We start from the raw sequence: 26,485 nt of genomic DNA on the forward strand, positions 1-26,485 counted from the left end.
ATAATATGAAAGTATGAGTCTTATGGCATTGTTCTTGTGAGATATGCATGCAATATTAAATATGATTCTATATTAGTTGATGTTTGATAATGTCTTATGTAGCTCATAGAGACATAAATGTGATTTTATGGTCTTATTTTGTGCAATTAATCATTGTTTTATGTTTATGATTTTTTATTAATTTTTTTTTGATTTTTTAGAATTTAAAAAAAATTTACAATATGTTTGTGATACGATACAATGTTACTTTGGGCTCGACCGATATAGATAACGATACGATACTTACAGCCTTGACCTCATCCATGTTGTCGTGTTCTCAAGCAGCAGGTCTGTGCAATGGGCAACACACGGGGTTCAAAAGAATGATCCAAATTTTTTTGTCAATTCTTTACCTGTTGCCGTATAATTTGCTACATTATTAGTAATGAACTGTATATTGTTTTGAAGCTGAACCTCTTCCACAACCTGGTAAAAAACCCTTAGCAATACTTCTGCTGTCTTGGACATATTAGACAAATCAATTGATTTAAAAAACATGGTTCTTTTAGGCCAACCGACAAGAAAATTTATCAAGGTCTTTGACTTTCTATTTGTCTACCCATCTGTCATGATACTACATCTGAAAAGAAGACGTCATTTGTATATGTCTGACCCGATCCATTTATATAATGGATCGGGTCCAGACCCAATAAGTGTAGAATGTATATTAACTCTCTTTTAAAGGGTATTTTCGTACCCTAGTTTATACACTAATTGTATTAATAGAATGAGAGGGCAGTCACGATTGACTGCCCCCCTTTTCTCTGGATCTCTCTTTCTCTCTCTCTCTCTCTCTCTCTCTCTCTCCTCTCTCTGTCGATGATAGGTCTATGCAGGGAATAACGAGCGTTCTTTCTCACATGGTATCAAAGCAAGAATCTGGGAACGTAAGGCATCAGCGTGAATCTGGGAACGTAAGGCACAGGTTCCCTCTTTCCTGTTTCTGAAAAACTCGACTAAGGCATCAACGTGAATCAGGGAACGTAAGGCACAAGTGAGTGGATCTGTGTGGATCTAAACGAGGCTGGTTGATCTCGGTTTCACGATAACAGGTTCCCTCTTTCCTATTTCTGAAACTCGATACCCTTTTTTCCTTTGTGATTCCTTTTCTTTGTGTGATTCTACTTTTGTGAAACTCGATCCTTTTCCTTTTTCTTTGAGATTCTACCATCGTGATTCTGTTTTTCATTTCAGATCACTGTGTTTTCCTTTTCTGTTAATCTGTGATTTTCCTTTGTTAATCCCTGCTGCTTTCTGTTTTCGTTGGTTCTGAAAATAAGTGCCTGCTGCTTTCTGTTTTCGTTGGTTCTGAAAAGAAGTGCCTGCTGTTTTCTGTTTTCGTTGGCTCTGAAAAGAAGTGTCTGCTAATCACTGTTGCTCTCTCTGTTGACATCTGTCAGCCGAGTATTCTCACTGGTCGAGTGCTCAAAGCAATGTTTTGTTTTTCATACCTAAGTGTCAGTTCAAACAAATGGATTTTACTCATGGGAATTCATGCCTGTCCTCAAGTTTTCTCGGCCAACTAGTCTCTGAAAAACTGAATAACTGTAACTTCTTAACCTGGAAAAGACAGATCATCCCGTTTATAAAGAGTCAGGACCTCTCTGGTCATCTGGATGGATCGATTCCACCACCTCCAGAATTCCTTTCGCAAGAAAAAGCCAATGATAAAGGAGAACAATCTGTTGTTCTTCACAAGAATCCAGAATATGTTGCTTGGATGAAGAGGGACCAATCGCTAGTGGCATACATCACTTCCACTCTCTCACAGGAGGTCCTTATTGCTCTTCCTGATGATTGTTCGGCAAAAGAGCTATGGGATACGTTAGTTCAAACATATTCTCAAGTTTCTGAGGCAAGAATTATGTTTCTTAAGCGAGAGTTTCAAATGCTAAAGAAAGATTCCATGTCTATTATGGAATACCTGAACAAAATGAAAGGCATCACAGATCAGTTGGCCGTTGTTGGGTGTCTTGTCAGTGAAAAAGATAAAGTACAACAAACCTTGAGTGGATTGGGGCCAGACTACCATGTCATGACGACAACTTTACTATGTTTACTAGAACTTCCAAAGTTTGAAGATCTTCGTGCAAAATTATTGCAATATGAGATGACTCTGAAAGGATCTCCTGAAGACTCTCATAGAAATTCAGGAACCCAAGATGTGCTGGCTATGGGAATGAGTTATGGTCGAGGACGAGGAAGTTCTTTTCAAGGAAAAGGAGGTCAAGGAAGAAATAACTATGGAGGTCGTGGCATACTTCCAACACCCAATACGCAGGGACAAAGACCTATTCCCACCTGCTTCCTATGCAACAAGAAAGGGCACATTAAAGCAAATTGCTGGTTTAATCCTCAAAACAAAGGGAAAGCTCCACAAGCAGAGGCTAGGAAGGATGGAGAAGTAAAAGAGTTGCTGTTGGCGGCCTTGGTAGGATTGAATATGAAGCAAAATGACAAAGGAATTTGGTATGTCGACTCCGGAGCAGCTACTCATGTTACGGGTGATGTAGGTAAACTCTTGACTCTTACACCTTATGTTGGAAAGAATAGCATAGTCACAGGAGATGGATCCCATCATGCAATCTCACATACTGGAAATGCCATTATACACATGTTAAAGTCCTCTCTTAAACTTCAAAGTGTCATCCATGCACCTAATATTCAAAAGAACATTGTTTCTGTCTCAAAACTTGTTGATGATGCTAATGTTTCCGTTGAATTTACTCCCTCTTCTGTTTATGTCAAGGATCTTCGCACGAGGAAGACATTCGCTGAAGGAAAACGATGGGGCAACATGTACATCTTTCAAGAAGATCCTTCCTCCATTCATTCCAACTATTCATCCTTGAAGCCTCACCAACATCAAGTTTTAGATTCTGATTTTATATTTACTATTTCTGAAAGTAATAAGCCAAGACTTTGACATAGTCGTCTTGGTCATTGTGGTCGCCATTTCATTGAAAAACTTGTCTTGAATAATCTTATTCCTAAGTCCAGTCTGAGTTCAGAAGTCGTTGATACAAAGTGTTCTAGTTGTCATTTATGTAAGAGTCATGCTTTACCTTTTGCTTCTATTAATAAAAGAGCTTCAAGGCCATTTGAGGTCATTTGTTCGGATGTCTGGGGTCTTGCTCTGATTACTTCTTTTTCTGGCAGTAAATACTATCTTATTTTCATTGATAGTTACTCACTTTATACCTGGATATTTTTTATGAAGCACAAATCAGAAGTCTTTGGATTGTTCCAGAAATTTCACTCTTTTGTTCAAAATCATTTCTCTACCAACATTCTTAATTTCCAGTGTGATGGAGGAGGTGAATTCTCCTTGAGTGACTTTGTTAATTTCCTTCAACATAACGGGATAAAGAGAAGAGTGTCTTGCCCTCATACACCTCAACAAAATGAGATTGCTGAGAGGAAGCATCGATATATTGTTGAGACTGCAATGAGCATGATGCACAGGAGCAATCTCTTTGTATCATTATGGACTGAGGCCTTCCACTCCACAGTTCATGTGATAAATCGATTGCCCATGAGTATCTTAGAAAATAAATCACCATACTTCTCTCTTTTTGGCATACAACCTGATTACCATGAATTACGTGTGTTTGGGTCTATTTGCTATGTTCATATTGACAGCTCACTCAGGCACAAGTTCCAAGATAAGGCCTTAAAATGCAGGTTTGTAGGATATGCAGAAGATTACAAAGGGTACAGGTGTTACGATCCCCTGAGTAAGCGTGTCAAAATATCAAGGAATGTAATTTTCGATGAAATGAACTTTGCTGATCAGGATACTAATTCAACTATGCTGGATACTGATAACTTAAGCTCCAGCCTTGAGGTCTACTACTCATGGTTAAATTCAAAACTCTTCGCCAATTGTAAAGTAGACTGTCTAGAAAATTGCAGTCAGAAGGAGCCACATGAGGATTCAGCCAATGAGACTCAAACGGAGGAGACTGTTACATATGACTTGGAGCCAACAAGGTATAAGGGTATTGTGTACACCCGGCGAGAGAAAGAGCCTTCATTCATTTCTTGTACGAATACGGATCCATCTGGATCATCCACTTCGCAGCAAATAGATATCAGAAGATCCTCACGAATTCGACATCCACTTGACAGGTGGGTAAGTTATAAAAATTTTTCATTGGATTTTCAGTTATTCTTGACATCCATAAGTAAAGAGGAAGAGCCTCTCATGTTCTATCAAGCTGCGAGCTCTAGAAGATGGGTAAAAGCAATGAATGAAGAAATGAAGGCCTTACATGAATGTGGGACATGGGCGATTGTACCTAGACCACTGAACAGAAATGTTGTTGGGTCAAAATGGGTGTACAAAATAAAGTATAAACCAGACGGGAGCATCGAAAGGTACAAGGCTCGACTTGTAGCCAAGGGATTCACACAAGAGGAAGGCCAAGACTTTGATGAAACCTTTAGTCCTGTGGTTAAAATGCGGACCATTCGCATTGTGTTGAGTCTATCCATTAAACATGGATGAACATTAAGCCAGTTGGATGTAAAAAATGCTTTTCTGCACGGGGATTTAAAAGAAGAGGTCTACATGGAACAACCCACTGGATATGCAGAACAAGACGCAAAAAAATATGTATTCAAGTTAAAGAGAGCACTCTATGGTTTGAAACAAGCTTCTCGTTCTTGGTTTGACAGTTTTTCTCTAGAAATACAACGGCATGGCTTCTCTCGGTCTCTTTTGGATCACTCATTATTTATTCACAATGAACAAAGAGTCACTACTCTTCTGTTGATATATGTTGATGACATCATCATCACAGGGAACTGTAAAAGTCACATTGAGCAGGTGAAGAAGTTATTAAATCAGAGATTTAAGATGAAAGATTTGGGAGAGCTGCGATATTTCCTTGGGGTAGAAGTTGATAACAGAAATAATACCCTTACCCTTACTCAACACAAATATACGTTGGACATTCTCGGCAGAGCATGCATGACAGATTGTAAGCCGTTAACAACTCCAAGTGTCATTCATCAGAAATTGAGGTCACAGGAAGGGGATATATATGGAGACCCCACTAAGTATCGCAGCTTAGTTGGCATGTTGCAATACCTGACCTTTACTAGACTTGACATAGTATATTCGGTTAATCAAGTATCCCAGTTTATGCATGAACCTCATATGTCACATATGGAGGCAGTCAAATGTATACTTCGCTACCTGAAGGGTACAATTGGTGATGGGTTGGTATACAAGAAAAGAGAATTAGATTCAGGCGGGGGCCATGAGGGCCATGAGATCGTCACTTATGTTGATGCTGATTGGTCTGGTGATCCAGACGAACGACGATCAGTATCCGGTTATTGCAGCTTCATTGGGCCAAACTTGGTATCCTGGAGCAGTAGAAAACAAAAGGCGGTTGCTAGATCAAGCACCGAGGTTGAATACAGATCGATGGCCACTGCCACGGCCGAGGGCACATGGATTAGACATCTCCTGACAGAAATGGGAGAACCGATTGCTCAGTCACTGTTGTTGTGTGACAATCAAAGTGCCATCAACATGTCATTCAATCCCATCCACCATAGTCGAGCAAAGCACATTGAAATAGATCAACATTTTATTAGGAAAAAGGTTGAAGACAAGGAGATTGAGCCTATGTATGTGCCAACTGAAGAACAGGTTGCTGACATCCTCACTAAAGGCTTGACAAAGGATAAATTTTGGTTTCTGAAGAACAAGTTGTTCATGGTCCAACACCATGCACAACTTGAGGGATGCTGAAAAGAAGACGTCATTTGTATATGTCTGACCCGATCCATTTATATAATGGATCGGGTCCAGACCCAATAAGTGTAGAATGTATATTAACTCTCTTTTAAAGGGTATTTTCGTACCCTAGTTTATACACTAATTGTATTAATAGAATGAGAGGGCAGTCACGATTGACTGCCCCCCTTTTCTCTGGATCTCTTTTTCTCTCTCTCTCTCTCTCTCTCCTCTCTCTGCCGATGACAGGTCTATGCAGGGAATAAAGAGCGTTCTTTCTCACAACATCCACTCTCTCTCCATGTCTGGCTCATCTCATCACAATAAGCCTTCAATTCATTCATATTAGCATCTAAAATCTTTCCTCCTAAAGCATGATATGAATGCATCTTGTATTCAGGCCCGACACTGGTTATGACATCTGCCATGACCTGCAAATGAAAGAAATTTACTGCATTGAAAGAAATACAGACATCATAGAACCATTTCCCAACTGTGACATCTGCTTGCTAGACTAAATGCTGAGTCATAGCAGTACGAATGTCAGGCTACGCTCCAAGGGCAATCTTAGGAGGAAAATAGCTCTTAATAGAGCCTCTAGCTCTACCTCCTGGTCCTCCTATCGAAGAACTTCCTCTTCCTCTTCTTTTTGGGTCCGTGTCAACAACCACAACATTACTATTGGCACCAACCACACATTTTCCCTTCGCTGCAGAACTTTCTATTTCTGATCCAATGATATGGGTTGTAAGATCAGAAGTAGGGAACTCATCTTCATAATACACATCCTCTCAGGGCTCTGCATACCCTATTTCTGTCTCATTCATCTCTTTCTTATCTTTTTTCTTTTTGATCATCAAGTAATTATTGGCATTTTCATTTTACGACATCAAACAATTTCTTTGACGTGCACACTTACACATTATGATGTGTCCCAGCTAAATGATGCTTCAACCGAGAGATATCACCCAAAAAAGAACTTTGAAAATAGTTGTCCTTGATTTTTAATCGGTTTTCACTTACTACTTGAGTGCCCCATTGCCATGCCAAATCCTCTAATTACATCTTCCCCCAAAAACACTCAATAAGAAACAAAAATTAAGGATTTTTTACCTTAACCTACTTCTTTGAGTGGAAAAATAGTAGAAATGCACTCTTACTTGAGAAAATCGCAAAAGCCCTCTCCCTTGCACACGAATCGGCCCCCAAATCGATCTCACGGAACCTAGAGTGTGTGGGTTCTCTTCTAACAACCTCTAGACATATGAAGAACTTGGCCCTCAAGAGGCCTTTTAAACCCAAAACAAAAAAATCGAGTTTCGGGTCATTTTTAAATGCACCATACTCGTATCGTATGATACGCCTTGTATCGTACGACACGACACGATACAAGCTATGTCACACAGACTCTTCTAACAGGGCACCACACCCGCGTCGCACCTGCACCCAGGCAGGTGCGACACTTGGACACAACTTCCTTTGTGTTAGGTGAAGTTAACCACAATGAGGTCCATTTCTATCCAAAAGTAGATTTAGCTAACCTTAATCAAGTCCATTTTTATCTATATTATATATATAAATACATAAATGCACATAAATATACGTAGTGTTAACTTAAAACTGTTAAAAATTATATATATATATATATATCCTCCCCGCACCCCCGCATCCAAGTTTTTTTCAAGTGCCGCATCGCCGCACCGCACCCGCACCCGCACCTATGCGACATAGGATACAAGAGTGTATCGTATGATACATGTACGTTACACACTCGTATTGCGATACGAGTGTGTATCGTATCGTAAACCCCAAAAGTAACAATAGGTATTGTACCGTATCGTACGATATGACACAATACGGACAACCTTGCTGCAGGTTGCTGGTGCAGGGTGCTTTTGATGCTGCCAACTATCCATACATTATACTTTGTGTTACATATTTTGTGTTGTGTGTTTATGTTTTGGTGGGGTTGCTTATCTGCAAGGTTTTTAAAGCAGTGAGGCATGACGAGGTGTTTTCGGTAGACTTTTTTTTAAAGGGTTTTTCAGTAGTGTTGATTTGAATTAAAGATCTTTAAAAAGGGTTTGCCCTTGTAATGATATCAGTCTTGAGTAAATAAGAAAAATAAGGGAGAGCAAAGTCTACCAGTATTATATTACAAAGCTTCTAGTTGTGGCTTTGTGATTAAGAATTCAAGAAAAACTTAAATTGAAAAGAAATGTTAAATTAAAATCACCTTTATTTAAAGGAAAAAGTTTGACTAAATTATATTCGAACAAAAATAAATAATTTAAAGGAACAGTAATTAACTTCATTAATCTTTTAATGGTCTTCCTTTTTTTTCTTTTCTCTTTTTTTCATAGGAACCATGTTTTGATTTTCTTCCTTTAAATATCTTTTACCTTTATTATTTTTATTATTTAATATTTTACACTGTAAATAAATGATAAGTTTTTTTCTTTTTATAATTAAATACCAATAAAAAGATGTACTAAAAAGTGTTTCTACAATAAGCTGACTGCATGGAAGCCCACGCCTCTCATATGAGGCTTGAGGCTTAGTCCTTTTTGGGGAAGAGGCGTGGGCCTCACTTTCCCTTTAAGAGGCCTAAGCTTCAAGGCTTATTGAGGCAAGAAACATTAAAGGTGTAGTACACCTTTAACACCTCATAAAACTCCCTTTAAAACAATGGTTACATGTGTGATATAATAAAATATAATATAAAAAGAGTTACTAACCTGTGTCGTCATTCATGGACATTAAAAGGCCCGGTACAAATTTATAGCTCCAAAAAATTGTAAAATAACATTGTGGTTTTGATGCAGGAAGACATTGTACCTTTCTACAGTGCAACTAATAAATATGTCATTTACTCTATAAATCATCCCAGTACCCTTGATGTTGACAATTAATGCTTTATAAAATTTGTGGTGAAGCATGTTGTCTAGAAAAGGTCATGAAAAAAGAAATATCATCTCTGATGTTCATACACACACAGATGTGTGTGTGTGTGTGTGGGTGGGTGGGTCAGGGGGGGGGCATATTCTCTTTGTTTTTAATAATTTTGGTTCCTTCTAAAAGAATTACTTTTGGATATGTCTTTCATATAATTGCTAATATGCACCTCAAAGTCCATTTTGGATGATGGGAGATGCCAGAGCTTTTATTCCTTCACCTGGATAAAGTGCAATTTGCCATGATATAGAAACAAAATTTTATCTTTTTATGCGTGCAAGCTGTTTAAGTATGAATTGCATTATTTATTTTTGTTACTCTATTTTTTTCTAGAGTTGGACCAAGGAAGAGACAGACCAGCTATTTGACTTATGTGAACAGTTTGACCTCCGCTTCATAGTTATAGCTGATAGATTTCCAACATCGCGAAGTGTTGAGGAATTGAAGAGTCGTTATTATGCTGGTATGATGCCCGGTTATTTAATTCATCTCAAAATAGTGCACCCTGTGCTGTTAGAATTCTCATGTTTTTGGGTTTGGTTCATTTGACTTCTTTGTAATGCTTTGATAATGTTCTATGTCTCTTCTATGTTTGTTGAGTTATTGTAGGCAACATATGAACTTTGAGCACATTTTTCATTCTTATATTGTAGTTTTTCATTGTCATGTTACAAGAAACATGAAAATCAAGCCTGTTTAGATAAATTTTATATGGATCGCATCTTGGCCAGAGATAAACACAAATGTGGATCTCTTTCCTTTGTTGGGATTTTTTTTTTGTTACGTATTGTGAATAAGCCTGGGAACCTCCACTTATTTGGGATTTGAAGAACAATCAATTAACTGATGGGAAAATAGATTGATATTTGTATTTTATGAAGCGGTGTTCTCTAAGAATAGCTAGTTTATCTGGTTTTATTGTTCAATCTGCCTGAGTGCATTTTTGTATAACTTGCCTATTGTTAGATATGAAATAGAATTGATCAACTTTGTCATGTAAAATGAAAGTGTTGAGAAGTGTAATGCTATGTATCTCGGTCTTGGGTAACACCTATTCTTTTATTATTATGTATGTTTGAGGGCACTTATGTAATTTAGCATTCAATGTATGGTAGTCCGTGTAAGAGGGCCAATTTGGTCCTAAATAGTCAAAATAGTGTTGTAAAGGGGTCGACCCCTATATGTTGTAACTCATCTCTTCTTTTCATTCTAATAAAACTCTAGTTCTTCGTTTCCTGCTGCTTCATTCACGGTTGTGCTTCAATCTCTTAGAGCCGAATAAAAAGGTAGAGAATTCCACACCGTGTTTATGTTTCTAAAGGTTTAAACCAAAACTATGTACTATGGTTTGTATGACATCAGTTCAAAAATATGGGTACAATGATGCTACCTAGCATATTCATTGTAAAGTTTACACATTGGAATAATCAACACCTACCGAACTTGTTTTAACATTTATTAAACCTAGTTTGGTGTAATAACATAATTTTCAATAGCTGAAAAAAGCAGTGGTTAATATTGAATGAACCCGCATTTCAAAAAAATATTGAATGAACCATATATGTCCATGCTTCTTTCTATGTAAACTATGCAAACTATATAAACTATAGGAAAGCTTATTAGCAAGTGCAGTCTAATTGTCCTATGTTGTTTCCAACAAATTCATGCATGAGCATGGGAGGAAAGATGGGGGATCCACTTGATGTGAGCTGGTAATTGCCATAAATGAATGCTAAGAAAGAGAATGCTTAGGGAAGTGCTCTGTGATTTGCTGGTAAATTTTCAATAGCTGATCTCTTGAAGGATTAATTGGTAGAATCTTTTTATTTTCACTTGTTTTTTTCTAAAAAGGATTGAGAAGAATAACTGGAGAAGAACATCCTACTCATAAATCATCTTGAAAAGAGCATCCAAACTCAAAGCATATTATAAATGTTCATCTTTTCCATTAATAACTTAGATGCCTTTTCTCTTTAATATTGCATTACTCTTCATTATTCCATGGATATGCAAAAATGAAAAGATGCAAGTGCATATAGTCTTTTGATTTCATTATATGTACAGTTGTATATACTGTTATATATGTGTGCATATATATACTAGTTAGTATGTATCATACTATTTAACTAGTATATGTATTATATATAATAATGTATATAACACTTTTAGGTGTTTGTATTTTCTTTTTTTATTTAATGTACTATGTGGCTGTTAAACTCGCCGTTGGGAGTGTCCAACGGCTAGTTGGAATAGCAGTTGGGCATTCCCAATGGCTAGATCTAGCCGTTTGAAAGTGTATATAAGAGGATGAATCTCCACTGTAAATCTCACTCCTTGTGTGCTTAATAGTGAATGAAATATTAATTTTTATATTCTTATCGTGCTCTCCTTTGGGCGTTGGTGCCTTACATTGCCCATAATGGCCTTTGTACTGCCTATGTTGGCTCTTGTGTTTCTCTTAGTGGCTTGTGTTCTTGTCATATTGCCTTTTTGTACTTGTGTTTTATATTTTTTATCATTTCATTTCATGGTATCAGAGCCACAAGCTCTTGTGACTTAAGGTTGTATTGTTTGAAGCTCTCTTGTTGGTGGCTATCATATTCAAGCCATTCCTCCTACATTGTTTGTGATCATGGTCAAGGGGGAGTATTCCATCGTATCCTTTAAACTTAATGATTCTAACTATTTGATGTGAACAACAACAATGAAAAACCACATCAAAGGGAAAGGGAAGAAACTATGGGGATACTCGTAGTTTCTTGGGATTACCTGGGGTATTATCGCCGGTTTATCCAGGATTTCGCAAGGATTGCAACTCTAATTACTAAACTGTTGAAAAAGGGAGCCAAGTTTGTGTAGAAACCCCAGGTTCGAGGAGGGCTTCCCAAATATTAGAGTTATTTCAAAATTAAACTTAAATCTTTTTCCAGTTTCTCAAATTTTTTATTATGGGTGTGAAGTTTTCTTCTCACCTAAGGCTTGTTGGATGTAGAATCTCCAGTCAAGGAAGCTAATTGGACAAGTCCATAGAATAGGAGACCTCTATTATATAGATTCTCTTTGTCTTCCAAAAGAATCTTTTTGTAACTATGCCCAAGAAATTGACTTAGCTCGTTGGCATAGAAGACTAGGACACCCAAGTACATCAAATTTGTCTCTTTTTCTGTTTTTAGAAAACTATTGTAAGGAAAAATGTTTTGTTTGTATATGTGAAAAAATGAAGATACTTCCTTTCGGATCTAGAACTTTCTTGTCATAAACCTTTTGAATTGGTGCATTCGGATGTGTGGGGACTGTCTCCCATCATGTCAAAAGGTGGATTCTCATATTATGTTACGTGTATAGATGATTATAGTAGACATACTTGGAACTACTTCTTTAGATTTAAATTCGATGTGTTTGCATGTTTTAGAGATTTTCATAATCTTGTTAAAAACATAAAATCCAATTTAAAACCAACATTAAAACCTTTTCCTCCAATTTATAGAGAAAATTTCTTTCAAATGAATTTCAAATTTATTTAAAGACTCATGGGATTCTCCATAAAAAATCTTGTGCTTAAACCTTAGTTGTCATAGGCGCTAGGCGGAGCCTAGGCGGTGAGCCCCTAGGCGACCTAGGTTGTACCCAACATAAAAAACATAAAAAATATAATAAAAAACATTCATATAACATAAAATCAATCAATAATAAGCAATAGACAAATAATATGTTGTTGAACACTGTAAAGCAATTATATTAGATAACTTTAATCTGCTCAAACAAATTAAGAATAAATTAACAATTGAATAAACAAACCATACAACTAACAATGTGAATGAACAATACAAAATAAAATAAAATCATGTATACAAAAAAATTAACAACAATAGACATAATGCAAATAATAGACAAATAATGTCTTTTTCTTCTTTTCAACAATAGACATAATACAAGCAACAAACAAATAATATGTATTCTTCTTAGTCTTCTCAACAATATGCATAATACAAGCAATAGACAAATAACATGCCTTTTCTTTCTTCTTCTTCTCTTCATCGAAAAAGAAAGCAAATGATATGTCTTAAAAAAAACTTTGAAAAAAAAACTTAGGTAGTGACAACCTAGGCGACAATATAGGGCCCCACCGCCCACACCTGGTCACTCAGGCTGTGGGGCTGCACCTAGGTCACCTAGGCGCCACCTTCGACAACTAAGCCTATGACGCCTCAACAAAATGGAGTTTGTCGAAAGAAAGCATTGACATATTGTTGTAACAACTATAACTTTTTTTATTTCAAAAGTAGTTCCAAAAAAGTTTTGGGTCGAAGTCGCTCTTACCGCGGTGTATTTGATAAATAGAATGATTCACAAATTTTAGAAAACAAATCTTTAATTGAAAAACTTTTTAAAATTAGTCTTGATTTGAAAAAATTAAGGTTTATCTGATGAAAATGTTGTCTTCTTGAAAAGCATGATAAACTCTCCTGCAAAGCCATAGAATGTGTGTTTCTTGGATATGCCGATAATAAAAAAGTTATTAGTGTTATGATTTGAAAAATGATAAGCTATATGTATCTAAGAATGTTACTTTTCTTGAAAAAGAAAAAGGATTTGATTTTCAACAATCTAAGGAAGATCTCGACTATGCTTTCTTGCTTGACTTGTACCTAAGCAAAATGATAACATTGAGAATTATGATTCTAGTGAAAATGTTGTTGATGATTCATCTAATGATACTTATGAAAATATGGAACCGATTAATGAGCCAAGTGTTGATAGAGAACCTATCCGTGATAGTCAACGTTCTTCTAGACAAGATGGTAGTCAACCTAAGTTACAGGGATTCAGCTAGCAGGGTGCCGCACCCACGTTGACGTGACTCGACACGGGTGCGGTCAACCTGACCCTGGGTGCGTTGACCGCACCCAGGGTCATTTCGGTCCATTTTGACTCGTAAAGAGACTAGAATTAATGACACAAGTAAAGACAACGAGAGAGAGAGAGAGAGAGAGAGAGAGAGAGAGAGAGAGAGAGAGAGAGAGAGAAGCCGTACCTCGAAGACGAGTCTTCTCTCTCCCAAAACGAATCTCCTTGCGCAAAGACGAACGAAGAAGTGGGGAAGAAATACTTGACTCGTATTTATAGGCGGTCCATGCCCGTTATGGGTCTTCCTCCGATCTGGATGCTGTGAGATTCAAACCGATGGTTGAGATTGAATATTGGGTGTGCTTCTGCACTCCCACACTGGCGGCCAGGATTCGCTCGGATTGTGCTTTCTCTTCCCCATAATCCACCGTCGGATCTCGCTTCCGATGGACGGGTCAACAATAGCGACGACTTATTCCACCGCCCTTTTTCTGCTTACCTAATCATGTAATCATGCTGAAACGAGCAAAAACACAGAAAACCCCCAAAATTACTATATATTCTTGTAAACCCTGCCAAAATTTTCGGTTATTACATTTACCCGACCTTCCCTTTTTTCTTCTTTTGGATTTATGTGTTACTGTTCCTAAAACAGAGCACTTTACATATGACGTTTAACATATGAAAATTTTACAATTGACCATCTCAGTTCTCAAAATATTTGAGATAAATGGTTGACTTTTTCAGAATTTGTTTAAATGGCTGATTGAGTTACTTTTTATATCACTCAAATCAGGTTAACTTTCGAAAATCACATTTTTAACCATTCACTTTCTTTAAATGGTTTAATGTCATCTTGCTACAGCTAAGTTTAAATGAGTAATTTCAATGGATAAAAGTAACTCAAGCAGTTATATGAGAGGTTTTTTAAAAAGGTAATGTTAACCTTAAATATTTCAAAACTCAGGCCACTAACCATAAATTTATCAAGCCTTAAATGCTTATAGGTAAATTACCTTTTCAAATCGAAAAATGAACGTAGTGTATGGCAAAAATGAACCCCTTGACCCCCCTTATATATATTTACATTTTTGCCCCTGCCACACCCCCGCACCCCCACACCCAAGGTTTTTGAAAGTGCCACACCCCCACACCCGCACTCGCACCTGCACCCGCACTCGCACCCGCACCCATGTGACATAGCAGTCAACGTTCTTCTAGACAAGATGGTAGGGATCATCCATGTGTGCCTATGTCACATGACTATATATATATAAAAGGAGAGATTGAGAGAGTTTGGGCCTAGGTATGGATTATATATGGATCCATATATAACATATCTTATAAAAGGGGGAAGGGCCCTCCCCCCCTTTTTGCTCTCTCTCGGATTGTTGCATGAGGAAGAAGAAGAAAGAAGAGGAAGAAGAAGGAGGTGGAGGAGGAGGTACACTCCCTCTCTCTTTCTCTCTCTCCCTGTCGGTATCCTACTCTCTCTCCAGTCATTGACGAGGGAAATCGAGAGAGGCAAACCGAGAGAGAGAGAGAACGAGAAGGAGAAGAAGAGGAGGAGAGGCCCAACCCTAACGGTACACCCTCTCTCTCTATTTCTTCCTCTTTCTTTTTTTTTCTTCTTCCTCCTCCTCTTCCTTTTATTTCTTCTTCTTCATCCTCTTCCTTTTTCTTCTTCTTTGTCCCTGTCTTTCGCTTGAGAAACCAAAAAAAAAGTTGGGCTGGGTCAGGGTTGGACCCGGCTTTATCCGGACCAACACGTACCCATGTTGCATCCAGTACTAGCACCCATGTCGACACAGATACGGCTGCCAAACAGCCGTGTCTATGTAACATAGATGTGTGTTTGATAAATATAGTCAATCACTTGAAATAGAAGGACCTAGTCTTAGAAATTCATAATGTATTTCTAGAACACCAATTAGGTTTGCTTCTTATGAATCTTTTTCACCCAATTATAGATCTTGCCTTGTAGCTATACATTCATACCATAAACCGTCAAATTATAGGAAAGCCAATGACATAAAATAATGTGTTGATGCCATGAATTTAGAACTAGATGCGTTACATAAAGCTTCGTGAATTTAGAATTAGATGCCTTACATAAAGCTAATACTTGAAAAATACAACCACTACCAAAGAAAAAAAGACTATACGATGTAGGTGGGTGTTTAAAATCAAGACAAAGAGTGATGGTTCATTATAAAGATACAAAGCTAGGTTAGTTGTAAAAGGATACTCCCAAGAATATGTTATAGACTACGAAGAAACCTTTGCTTCAGTAGCCCGAATAACCACCGTTAAGACTTTAGTTACAGTAGCATCCATTAGGAATTTGCCCATATACCAATTAGATGTTAAAATTGCTTTTTTAAATGGTAATTTGAATTAAAAGGATTACATGGATCTTCCCCCTAGTCTGAGTATTGACAAGGGTATGGTCTCCGTCTTCGCAAAGCATTGTATGAGCTTAAACAAGCCTCGAAAGCATGGTATGATAGGTTCAATAAAACTATGTTGGATCTCAGATTTAGATCATGTTATACTAATACTGCTCTTTTTGTAAGATTTACAGGTTCCACGATTGTTATTATACTCCTGGATGTTCATGATATGATTATCGCTGGGAGTGATAAGAAAGGAGTCGAGGAAATTCAATTTATGTTGAAAGAAACTTTTGATATGACTGATCTTGTTTTTTTGAGATATTTCTTAGGTATTGAAGTTGCTTATTCACCAGGATAATACATTTTATCTCCGATGAAATTTGCAGCTGATATAGTTGTGCGTTTGGGAATCACAAATGATAATCATGATGACACACCAAAAGTAATTAATGCCAAGATGGGATCTTATTGGATAATCCAATACCATACAAACAATTTATTCGATTATTAACTTATTTGTCCATCACTATACCAGATATTGTGCATGCAATGCATACTGCAAGTCAATTTCAGCATCCCCCAACTTCTGTTCACATGAGTATTGTATTGCGGATAGTCCGATATATAAAGAATACCATATCCAAAGGGATTTTCTTGTGTTCCTCCTTTTTAAATCTTATTGCATATATTGACTTTGATTGTGGAGAAAATCCTAATAACCGACATTCAACTACTGGTTTTTGTGTGTTCTTAGTTTGTTCTCTTATATCTTGGCAGTGTAAAAAGCAACAAAAGGTATCATTATCCTCCACGAAAATTGAATATAGAGTGATGACTATGACAATAACTGAGGTCATGTGGTTGCAATATTTACTTAAAGATATGGGAGTTGATGTCTCAGAACCTTCAAACTTGTGTTGTGATAACAAGAGCGTCGTTTACATTGCCAGTAATCATACATTCCACAAACATTCCAAGCATATCGAGATGAATTGCCATTACGTTTGGGAGGAACACTTGAAGGAAACTATTGATTTGCCATATGTACCGTATGAATTTCAGATCACAGATTTCTTCACTAAAGCTCTTCCTTTACCGTGATTTCTCTTCTTCTTAGCAGATTTTCGGTTTTGAGGGGAGTGTTAAATTATATGTACTGTTATATATATATATGTATATAACACTTTTAATTTTTTTATTTTCTTCTTTTTTATTTAATGTACTATGTGGCTGTTGAACTAGCCGTTGGGCACTCCCAACAGCTAGATCTAGCCATTTGAAAGTGTATGTAAGAGGATGAATTCCCATTGTAAATTTCACTCTTTGTGAGCTTAATAGTGAATGAAATATTAATTTTTATATTCTTATTGTGCTCTCTTTTGGGCCTTGGTGCCTTGCATTGCCCATAATGGCCTTTGTATTGCCTATATTGACTCTTGTGTTTCCCTTAGTTGTTTGTGTTCTTGCCATATTGCCTTTTTGTACTTGTGTTATATATTTTTTGTCATTTCATTTCACATATATCTCAACCATCACAATATTTACATGTCATTTGACTCATTTCTTTCGCATTGATTTTTGTCTTATTGAATGTTGGCAGCGTCTCGGGCCCTTGTCATTGCCAAAGTTCCAACCTCTGGTGATGTATCTGGGCATCCTCTTGTTAAGGTTGTGTGATATTCTTTTAAACTTTGAAATGTTCTACCTTTTTGTACCTGGTGATTCGACAACTGTTGCTCCGTTTCTTACTTTTTTGTTCATTGTAGGATCCCTATAATGTTAACCAGGAAGTTGAGCGCAAGCGTGCATTATCTACAGTTCTAACTCAATCGAAGCAACAGGATCGTAAGAATGCTGAGGTATCACCTCATCTTCAGATATCTGAATATCAAATTGTCATTCTTTATGATTTAATTACTGTATTCATGTTCTGAATTGTACTCTTTATCCACAAAGATTGAGCTGTAAAATAAGTTTTTCATGTGGCAGGTGTTGGCTGAAGCAAGGCGGATATCAGAGTCACGGACCAATGACAAGGTGTGATTCAATCATTACTGGGTTTCTGCCCATTCTTGTGTTCATTATGGATTTGCTTTATGATTTTCAAGTCATTACTGTATCTTTTGTTCAAAGGTTTCTGATTTCTTATGAATAACAAAGTTTGGCACCTTAATCTGTCTGTATATTTTGTTTTTTTTTTTAATAAAACTATTCTTTCATGCCAAGTATATGATATTGATTTTCTGCTTGGGTATGACCGTATGATACAAAATTTCCTCCTCTGCAAAAGAATCTTTTAAAGTGTGAGTTCAAGTTTTGGAGGATCTGACTTAAGCTTACTCTAACACATGATTGCTACATTTACTTTTTACTTGATTATTTGCACAGGGTGTAGAAGAGTCAGGTGTGCCTGCTAACTCCTCAGCCATTGGTCTAGATGGATCTGTTGAAAAGGTTGCCACGACAGCTGATTCTATATCACCTAGTTCTAATCTTCAGCCGATTATTACAACTGCAGCAGATTCTAATGCCTCGATTCCTGCATCACTTCGGATGGTAGACCAGATTTTTGGTTTCACATTTTTTGTCTAACTTCGCCGATAATTGTTTTCATTTTCACAGTTAATTTGGTTTTGCATTCATAGTTGGTCATGTCTATTATCCACATGATACTTATTGCTTGAATCAGATACTTCCCTTTCTATTTTTTCTTTTTAGTTTAATATGCACGAGAAGCTTTCATAAAGGCCTGGTCATGGCCAAAGCTTTATTCCTATTTAGTTTGGTTGTCAGTGCTGTAATCAAATACAAGAAATATGAAGAAATGCCTCTTAGGGGCTTGCAAACTACATAAGTAATAACATCACCGAGGACCACTTATGGGTCAAGATACAAACACAATCACAATCACAATGCTACTAATGGGCAACACAAGGGCATAAAAAATATGTATTTGTATTTCAAAGAGAGCTTGAAATAAGCATACCGCAAGTACGGTGACAAGAAGGGGATTACTCTCTTTTATATAGAGAAGAGAGGCCATATAGAGCCCTTGGGAACCACCCCATCAGCTATAAATATAGCTGTTGGGGAGGTCCCAACAACTCTAATGGCTAAGGATAATTATGTCCTTAGCTAGAAATAAAAAACAAACAGAAAAATAAAAAGGAAAAGAATAAAAAAATGCTAAAGTGCCCCTAATGGGCACAACCTATTACACAAAGTGAAATGACAACAATACCCTTAATGGGTATTATATGTTCATATATAACCATATTATACACCTATACATGTACAATTTAATACCCCCTTCAAACTTACAATGTAATCACCAAAAGTTTGTCAAGTAAGAAATGAAACCGGAAAGAAGGAAGCGCCTTTATGAAGAAGTCGATTAATTGAAATTCTGAAGCTACATGTGGTAGGATGGTAGTCTTTTTAAGGTATTCTTCACGAACATAGTAGCAGTCTATTTCAATATGCTTAGTTCTTTCATGAAATGTGATTGCCAGCTATATAAATGACGCTCTTGTTACCACAACATAACTGCGAGGGTGACTTCATCAACACTCTCATGTCTTTTAGTAATCGTCTGAACCATACAGTCTCGAACATCATGGTAGCCATGGCGTAATATTCAGCTTCGGTTGATGATAAAAAACGTTTCTGCTGCTTTTTGCACTTCCAAGACACCAACGAGTCACCTATAAAGACACTAAAACTAGTGGTTGAGTGTCTATCATTGGGATCTCCTCTCTAATCAGAGTCAAGAAATTAATTCAAGTGAAGAGGAAGAAGCTAATAAAAGTCCTTTGGATACATAATTATGTAAATATCTAATGATACGCATAACGACACTCATGTGCACGGTAGTAGAATTGTGCTGAAATTGACTGGATGTGTACACTGCATGTGAAATATTAGGTTTGGTGATGATTAAGGACCCCAATCATCTCTGGATAAGGAGTGGGGTCATTTAAAGAGGTGCCATCATTTATCTTCATTTTGACATTGATCACTTCAGGGTGTCCACCCTCTTTGCATTTGTAATTCCAGACCTGATGATAATATCAATATCAAACTTGGATTGAGTTAGAAAATAGCTATGTGCAAAATAAGCAACCTCAATTCCTAGAAAATATCTCAAAAAACCTAAATCAGTCATTTTTAAACTTTTTTTAAAACATTTTTAATAAAACTAACTCCTCATGTGTCTTTTCCTGTAATAATCTTGTCATCAATATAGAGAAGGAGAATAAAAATTCCTGCATCAAATTTCTTAACAAACATAGCAGGGTCAATATAGTAGGATACAAAACCAAGTTTAACCATAACAAAACTGAACCTATCATACCAAGCCTTAGGAGCATATTTAAGGCCATAGAGGGCTTTACGTAAACGAAAAACCTTTTCTACTGGAATCTCTTCCTTTAGTTCACCGTTTAAAAAAGCATTTTTGACGTATATTTGATAGATGTGCCAATTCCTAATGGTAGCAACAACTATAAGGGTTCCGACTGAAGTCATCCTAGCTATTGGAGCAAAGGCCCCATAATAGTTTATATCGTATTTTTGACAATAACCTTTGGTTACTAACCTAGCATTGCTCAAGGGAGCCATCACTCTTGGTTTTGACATTATATACCCACCTGCTTTATATTGAGTAGAAAACGATTCATAGGACACAAATGTATCTAGAGGTCTAGAATCCCTAGTGGATCTTCTAATGAAGCTAGATTCCTGGGACTCGTGGTTAAAATATTTTTCTAAAGCACTAAGCCCATTATCAATGCCTCTTCTTTTATAGTTAGAACAATTTTGAATATCACCTTTATTCTTATATATGGGAACTACATACTCTTTCTCCACTCTTCTGGCATTTTTCTTGTAGACAAAATATTATTAAACAATATATTTCCTCTTTGCAAAATACGCACCTGCTTGGAGTTGATATCCTAGTATTTGTAGTCTACTTTGGGTAAGCAATTTGCCTCCCACAACAAACCTCATCGTGGTGATAGCTCTTGGGGGGGGGGTGCTTGTTGTTCCACAACTTCTTAAATATCAGATTCTGCTGGCCTTTCTCTCAGACAAGCTCTCATACACCTCTCATCGAGAACCCAACCGTCGGGGTCCATTGAAGCACATCTTCCTTCCCTTGTTGCTATACATGCCTTCCAACCTCCCTACTAATTTTTGGGGCAAGACACATCCTTACATCAATGAGTTTTATAATGGGGAGATTATCTTTATTTATCACATCTGCGACTTGAATATTCCGAATGGTGTTGTACAATACTAGTTGTGAATTAAGAGGCAACTCTTGTATAAGAGGACCCCTTGGCATCCAAGGGTCAAACCAAAACTCGATACAATTACCTTCCCCTACCACCCATATGATCCCTTCTATCAATGCTTCTGACTCCCTTCCACCCATAAGATGTCAGTTGTCCCGTTTTTGGCACCCGTAAGAACTCTTTCTGCAAATATTTGGCTTTGACTAGAGAGGTCCATGGAGTATACTATTGCTGACAAAGCAACCATGCTAATTTATAAAGTGTATCTCTGTTGGTTTCCTCTAAGCTGTTTAGGTCCAAACCTCCTTCTAATCAGGGCTTGCAAGCTTGGGTCCAATTAAGAAGGTAAGGGTGTTTGTGGGAGTCTTCATTCATAAGAACTATTTTGGCTGCCATGGATATCAACTTCGCATAGAAGCTATGGTGCCACTTGAAGCTTGTCAGTGTAACTAGAGTAATTTTGCCTTCCCGCTCCTCATGGTTTAATAATCTAGAAAGCCTTTCCATCACCATAAGGAACATATACTGTAACACGCGTGATTTAAAAAAAAAGAAGAACGGATCCAACCCGGATCCGGGTCCACACAGACCTCCACCCCCTTGCCCAACTCCTCCCCTGCACGACCCGAAGCCCCCTCTTGCCGGTGCACGACCCCCGTTGGGATCCCCTCCCGCAACACACCCCCGAGCTCCTCCCCTGCGCTCATCTCTCTCTCTCTCTCTCTCTCTCTCTCTCTCCCTCCTCGTCTCGCAACTCACCCTTGAGCCCCCCTGCGCAAACCCAAAACCCCCCTCATCGTCTTCCCCCTCTCGCTTGCCAGTGGTTTGCCGGGAGCGGCCTCATCTTCTTCCCCCTCTCGCTCGTCGGAGGGGCCACCTCCCTTAGGTATGCGACTCTCTCTCTCTCTCTTTCTCCCTGTTAAATCGGGGCAGAGGAGGGGCGCTACCCCTCCTCCCTTCTCCCCCGTCTCCCTGGTAACCCAACGGAGGAGGGGCGCCGCCACTCTTGCTGCCCCCTTCCCTTCTTTCTGATTAACGCCTCAAGAGGGCGTCGACCCTCCTGCCCTCTCTCTGTCTTCTTGTAAACCAAGGCAGAGGAGGGGCGCCACCCCTACTGCCTTCTTCTCTCTGTTAGCCACTGGCAGGAGGGCGACACCCCTCTTGCCCTCTCTCTCTTCTCTCCGAACCCCAGGCAAGAGGGCGCCGCCCCTCCTGCCCTCTCTCGTTCCCTGCTAAGGTCCTCCTGTCTCTTTTCCCCTTCTCTTTCTCTTTTAACAACAGGCAGGAGGGACGATCCTCCTGCCCTCCCTCATCTCCCTGTTTCTAGCAGGAAGGAGGGGCGACCCTCCTTCCCTCACTTGTCCCCCTGTTGCCTTTAGCTGCAACTGATGCGTGATACTGAGCTAGGCTCGGTCTGAACCCAGCCCAACCGGGTTCTTTCAGCTGGAGGATCGAGCCTAGGCTCGGTCCCTTCCAGGATAGGGGCCAGACCAGGCTCGGCCTGACCGCCAAGCACACCCTCCTTTGTTTCCCCGTTGCACGGGAATTAAGCCTGGCTCGGCTGTGGCCCAACCATGCTGGGAAGGCCCGACTGAGTTGGGCTCGGTCTTTATCGAGCCTAGCATGGTCCCTGCCTTCTGCTAGTCAGACGCAACCGAACTGAGCCCGACTAGCACCGACCCCTAGCTCGGTTCACTTTGGTACCGAACCTGGCTCGGTCTGGTCAGCTCGAACTAGGTTCGGGTTCAACCCTTGCGATGCAAGCGTTGCCTACTTCAATAAAATAAAAAAGTTTCATCGTTTCTTTTTCAGCACAATAAAATACCTTTTAGTGCATTCCATCGGCGCAACGGACACGACACACGTACCAAGGCACGAGCCCTTGAAAACCTATGCTTGTAATCGGCTGTGAGTTTGATCATCTCTGAGGTAAGGGAAAGTTGCATACGAGGACAAATGGCAGAATACTTCTAACTTATACGTATAACATATATATATATATATATATATATATATATATATATATATATATATATATATATATATATATATATATATATATATATATATATATATATATATGCTTTTAAACTCAAGGACAGTTTTACGTATTCTTGTCTATTTAAAATTTATGTCATTTACTTTACCGCTGCGCTGTTACGTGCATAGGCTACTGCTTACGCAATTTACTTAGCCAATGTACGGTTTTGTACATCGTGCAATGCTTATGCAATTTATTTAGCCGATGTATGGTTTCGTACATCGTGCATCACTTCTGCAGTTTATTTAGCTCGATGTGTGGTTTCACACATCGAGTTTGGTTTATGTCATTTACTTTGCTGCCGCGCTGTTACGTGCACAGGCTACTGCTTACGCAATTTACTTAGCCAATGTACGGTTTCGTATATCGTGCATGGCTTACACAATTTATTTAGCTCGATGTTAGGTTTCACACATCGAGTCTGACTTTATGTTATTTACATTGTCGTCGCGCTGAAATGTGCACAGGCTTATGCCCTGGTATATATGTATTATATATACATATATATAACTTTGTAAGGTACACAATTTTGCGTACTCCTGCCTACTTTGTATTACACTTGCATTTAAAGACGTAGATTTGTGCATACTCGCCAAGTCTTTAAAGAAAAAGGGAATTTCATGCGAGATTCCAATGTTTGTAATATTTGTTGTTTCGAAAAACAAAAACGAATATCTGGCGGTTGCTTATTCGCAACCAAGTCTTACCCTCAACCTTACGTAGCCCTAAGAAGTATGTACGGTCTTTTGTTTTCATATCCAAAAATGACTCAGATATCCCCGACCTAGAGCACGGGATGCTGAGATTTTCTAAACAAAGTTGAGGTTTCTTTATGAGAAACCGATACCCCTCTCATCGTAGCGGTATTATCAGACATTCACGACAAATTAGTACTACGATGATTGGATAAGAGGTTTATGGTAACCTCGTAGCGTGCAAATGCACGATGATAAAATGAAATCACATAAATGATGATAATCAGGACTTTGAGATTTCAAAAAGAATGTTGGAGTTTCTTTCTGAGAAACCGATACCCTTCTCATCGTAGTAGTACTATCGGACATGCACGACATGTTACTACTATGATGATTTGATGAGAGGTTTATGGTAATCTTGTAGCGTGCAAATGCACAATGATAAAAAGGAAATCATATAAATGATGATAATCGCCTTCAGAGGCAACATGTTCGAGTTGGTTTGAAAGACCAGATCATGTAGAATAGGTCGTCAGTTAAAATAGAACCTAACACACCCATTCGTTTTTATGGTTCCGTCAAAAGAGAGGATGATATGGTACAAAAACTCCGATGGACATGTTAACAATTACGCTCTTCGAGTAGCAATTGAACTCGGTGTTCTCGGTCATCGGAGTTACGGGACTGGGCTACCAAAAATTATCCTAAGTGGTAGGTCCCAATGACTTTTACAGAAGTATGGCTGCATCCCTTTGAACAAGTGGCCTCTAGAGAATTCTCTCTCGGTCATTGGCCGTCCCCTTAGCAGCAGACGCAGCTAGTTGTTCGGTGTACCAAAATACATAGAATAACAAACCCCCATGCAGTCTCAGTTGTTTAGACGCTTCTCCTGTGCGTACCCTCGGGACATTTAATATCGAAACAAGATTATTATGTTCATGTCACTTATTTTGACTTGCACGTCACGAAAGAAACAACGTATCTGTTAGACTTGTTATGGATTCTTATATCTATGCATCTATCAGATTTTTATCAATCTGACCCATTTCATGGGTACATGTGACGATTAGGTTGGTACGACAAACGATGACACCATGACATGATGATATTAAGATGAGACTCTTTCCCTGACGTTTTGCACCTGAGGACATTTTTTGTAATTTGGTATAAGGGTTTCTTTGAAATTTCACTTTTCATGTAAATTTCAAAACCTCATTTTGAATCTATTTGGTTTCAATGAATGTATGGAGTTACAAATCCGTTGTGTAATGAAAAAGGTTCACCCGTAATGTGCCCAAGGTTCGTTGACTTGTTATTTCAAAGACCATTTTCCGCTGAAATGCTATTTAAAAACTCTAATAAAGGAATAATTATAAGGCTTTCAAAGTTTTTCTAAAAAGTTACAAGTTCGAGATTTTGGGGGCGTTACATGTACGGTGACATAAAAATTGGAAGCATACCAATTAACGATAACAAAAAAAGAGGGGTTTTCACACATTGCATGATGATTTGAACCCAATTTTCAGAAAATCCAAAAAATTTTAAGGCGTCTTCTAGGAATGACCACCCTACTCAGTCATAGGCTTTATCTAGGTCAGTTTTGAACATAACGCTCTTTTTCTTCCCATCTGCCATCAAATTAATCATCTCATGCCTAAGTAGTATACTGTCTTGGATGGACATGTCTCTAAAGAAAGCCCTATGATTGCCACTGATTATTTTTCCCTTTCTTTTGAAAAAATGTGTTTGCTATCGCAAGATCATAAGCAACTGCAAAATCCAAAATCTTTTTGCCTTCCTCATTCTTATCCCCAAATCCATATCCTCCATGAATTCTCTCAAATCCATTCTTTGTTTTTCCTACGTGTCTATTCAAATCTCCACCTATAAATATGCTTTCATTTTTTAGTATATGTTGAATTGTTTTCTATCAAATCTCAAAAATCTTGTTTAACACTTTCACTTAATCATGATTGAGATGCGTAGGCACTAACATTAAAGATCTTTCTATCCAAAATAATCTTAAACCTAATGATCCAATTTCTTGTTTGTTGTACCTCAACAACTTAGTCTTGTGCAACTAGGGATGGCAGTGGACCGGGGCGGGGCGGGGGACAAGGTCTCCACCCCTGCCCTGTCTCTAAAATGTAACCTTCATCCCCTGTCCACCCCCGTGGCGGGGGAGACTTTGGACCTCCACCCCGTCTCAAAATTCTAATCCCCGTCCCCGTCCACCTCCATCTTCACGACCACCGCCATCATACTCTCCCTGGAAGCTCTTGACATACTCGACGACATAAGCATCAACGACAAATGGGTCTTAACCGGGCATCTCTTGGCCTCTCCCCCACCTGGGGTCCCTGAAAATATTGACATTGCCCAATAGGTGAGTCCCGCCTGACCCACGTTGTACATCGCTCTCGCTTCCCCCCCAATTGACTTAGCGATTAGATTACACTTCA

The 26,485-nt window shown here is 38.4% G+C and overlaps 1 protein-coding gene across 4 annotated transcripts in view; it reads left to right on the forward strand.

The window, feature by feature from the left end:
* Positions 1-26,485, forward strand: part of LOC149826783 (SWR1-complex protein 4-like) — a 109,461-nt gene that overhangs the window by 43,268 nt on the left and 39,708 nt on the right. For all 4 annotated transcript variants that reach the window (XM_090018978.1, XM_090018977.1, XM_090018981.1 and 1 more), the window contains exons 6-10: positions 9,080-9,209; positions 17,591-17,658; positions 17,757-17,849; positions 17,980-18,027; positions 18,379-18,546. In XM_090018978.1, coding sequence (XP_089875104.1) covers positions 9,080-9,209; positions 17,591-17,658; positions 17,757-17,849; positions 17,980-18,027; positions 18,379-18,546 — 507 coding nt within the window. The remainder of the gene's footprint in view (positions 1-9,079; positions 9,210-17,590; positions 17,659-17,756; positions 17,850-17,979; positions 18,028-18,378; positions 18,547-26,485) is intronic.

This window comes from Nuphar pumila, chromosome 10 (assembly GCF_984573655.1).
Source record: "Nuphar pumila chromosome 10, dmNupPumi1.hap1.1, whole genome shotgun sequence".
Lineage (NCBI taxonomy): Eukaryota > Viridiplantae > Streptophyta > Magnoliopsida > Nymphaeales > Nymphaeaceae > Nuphar > Nuphar pumila.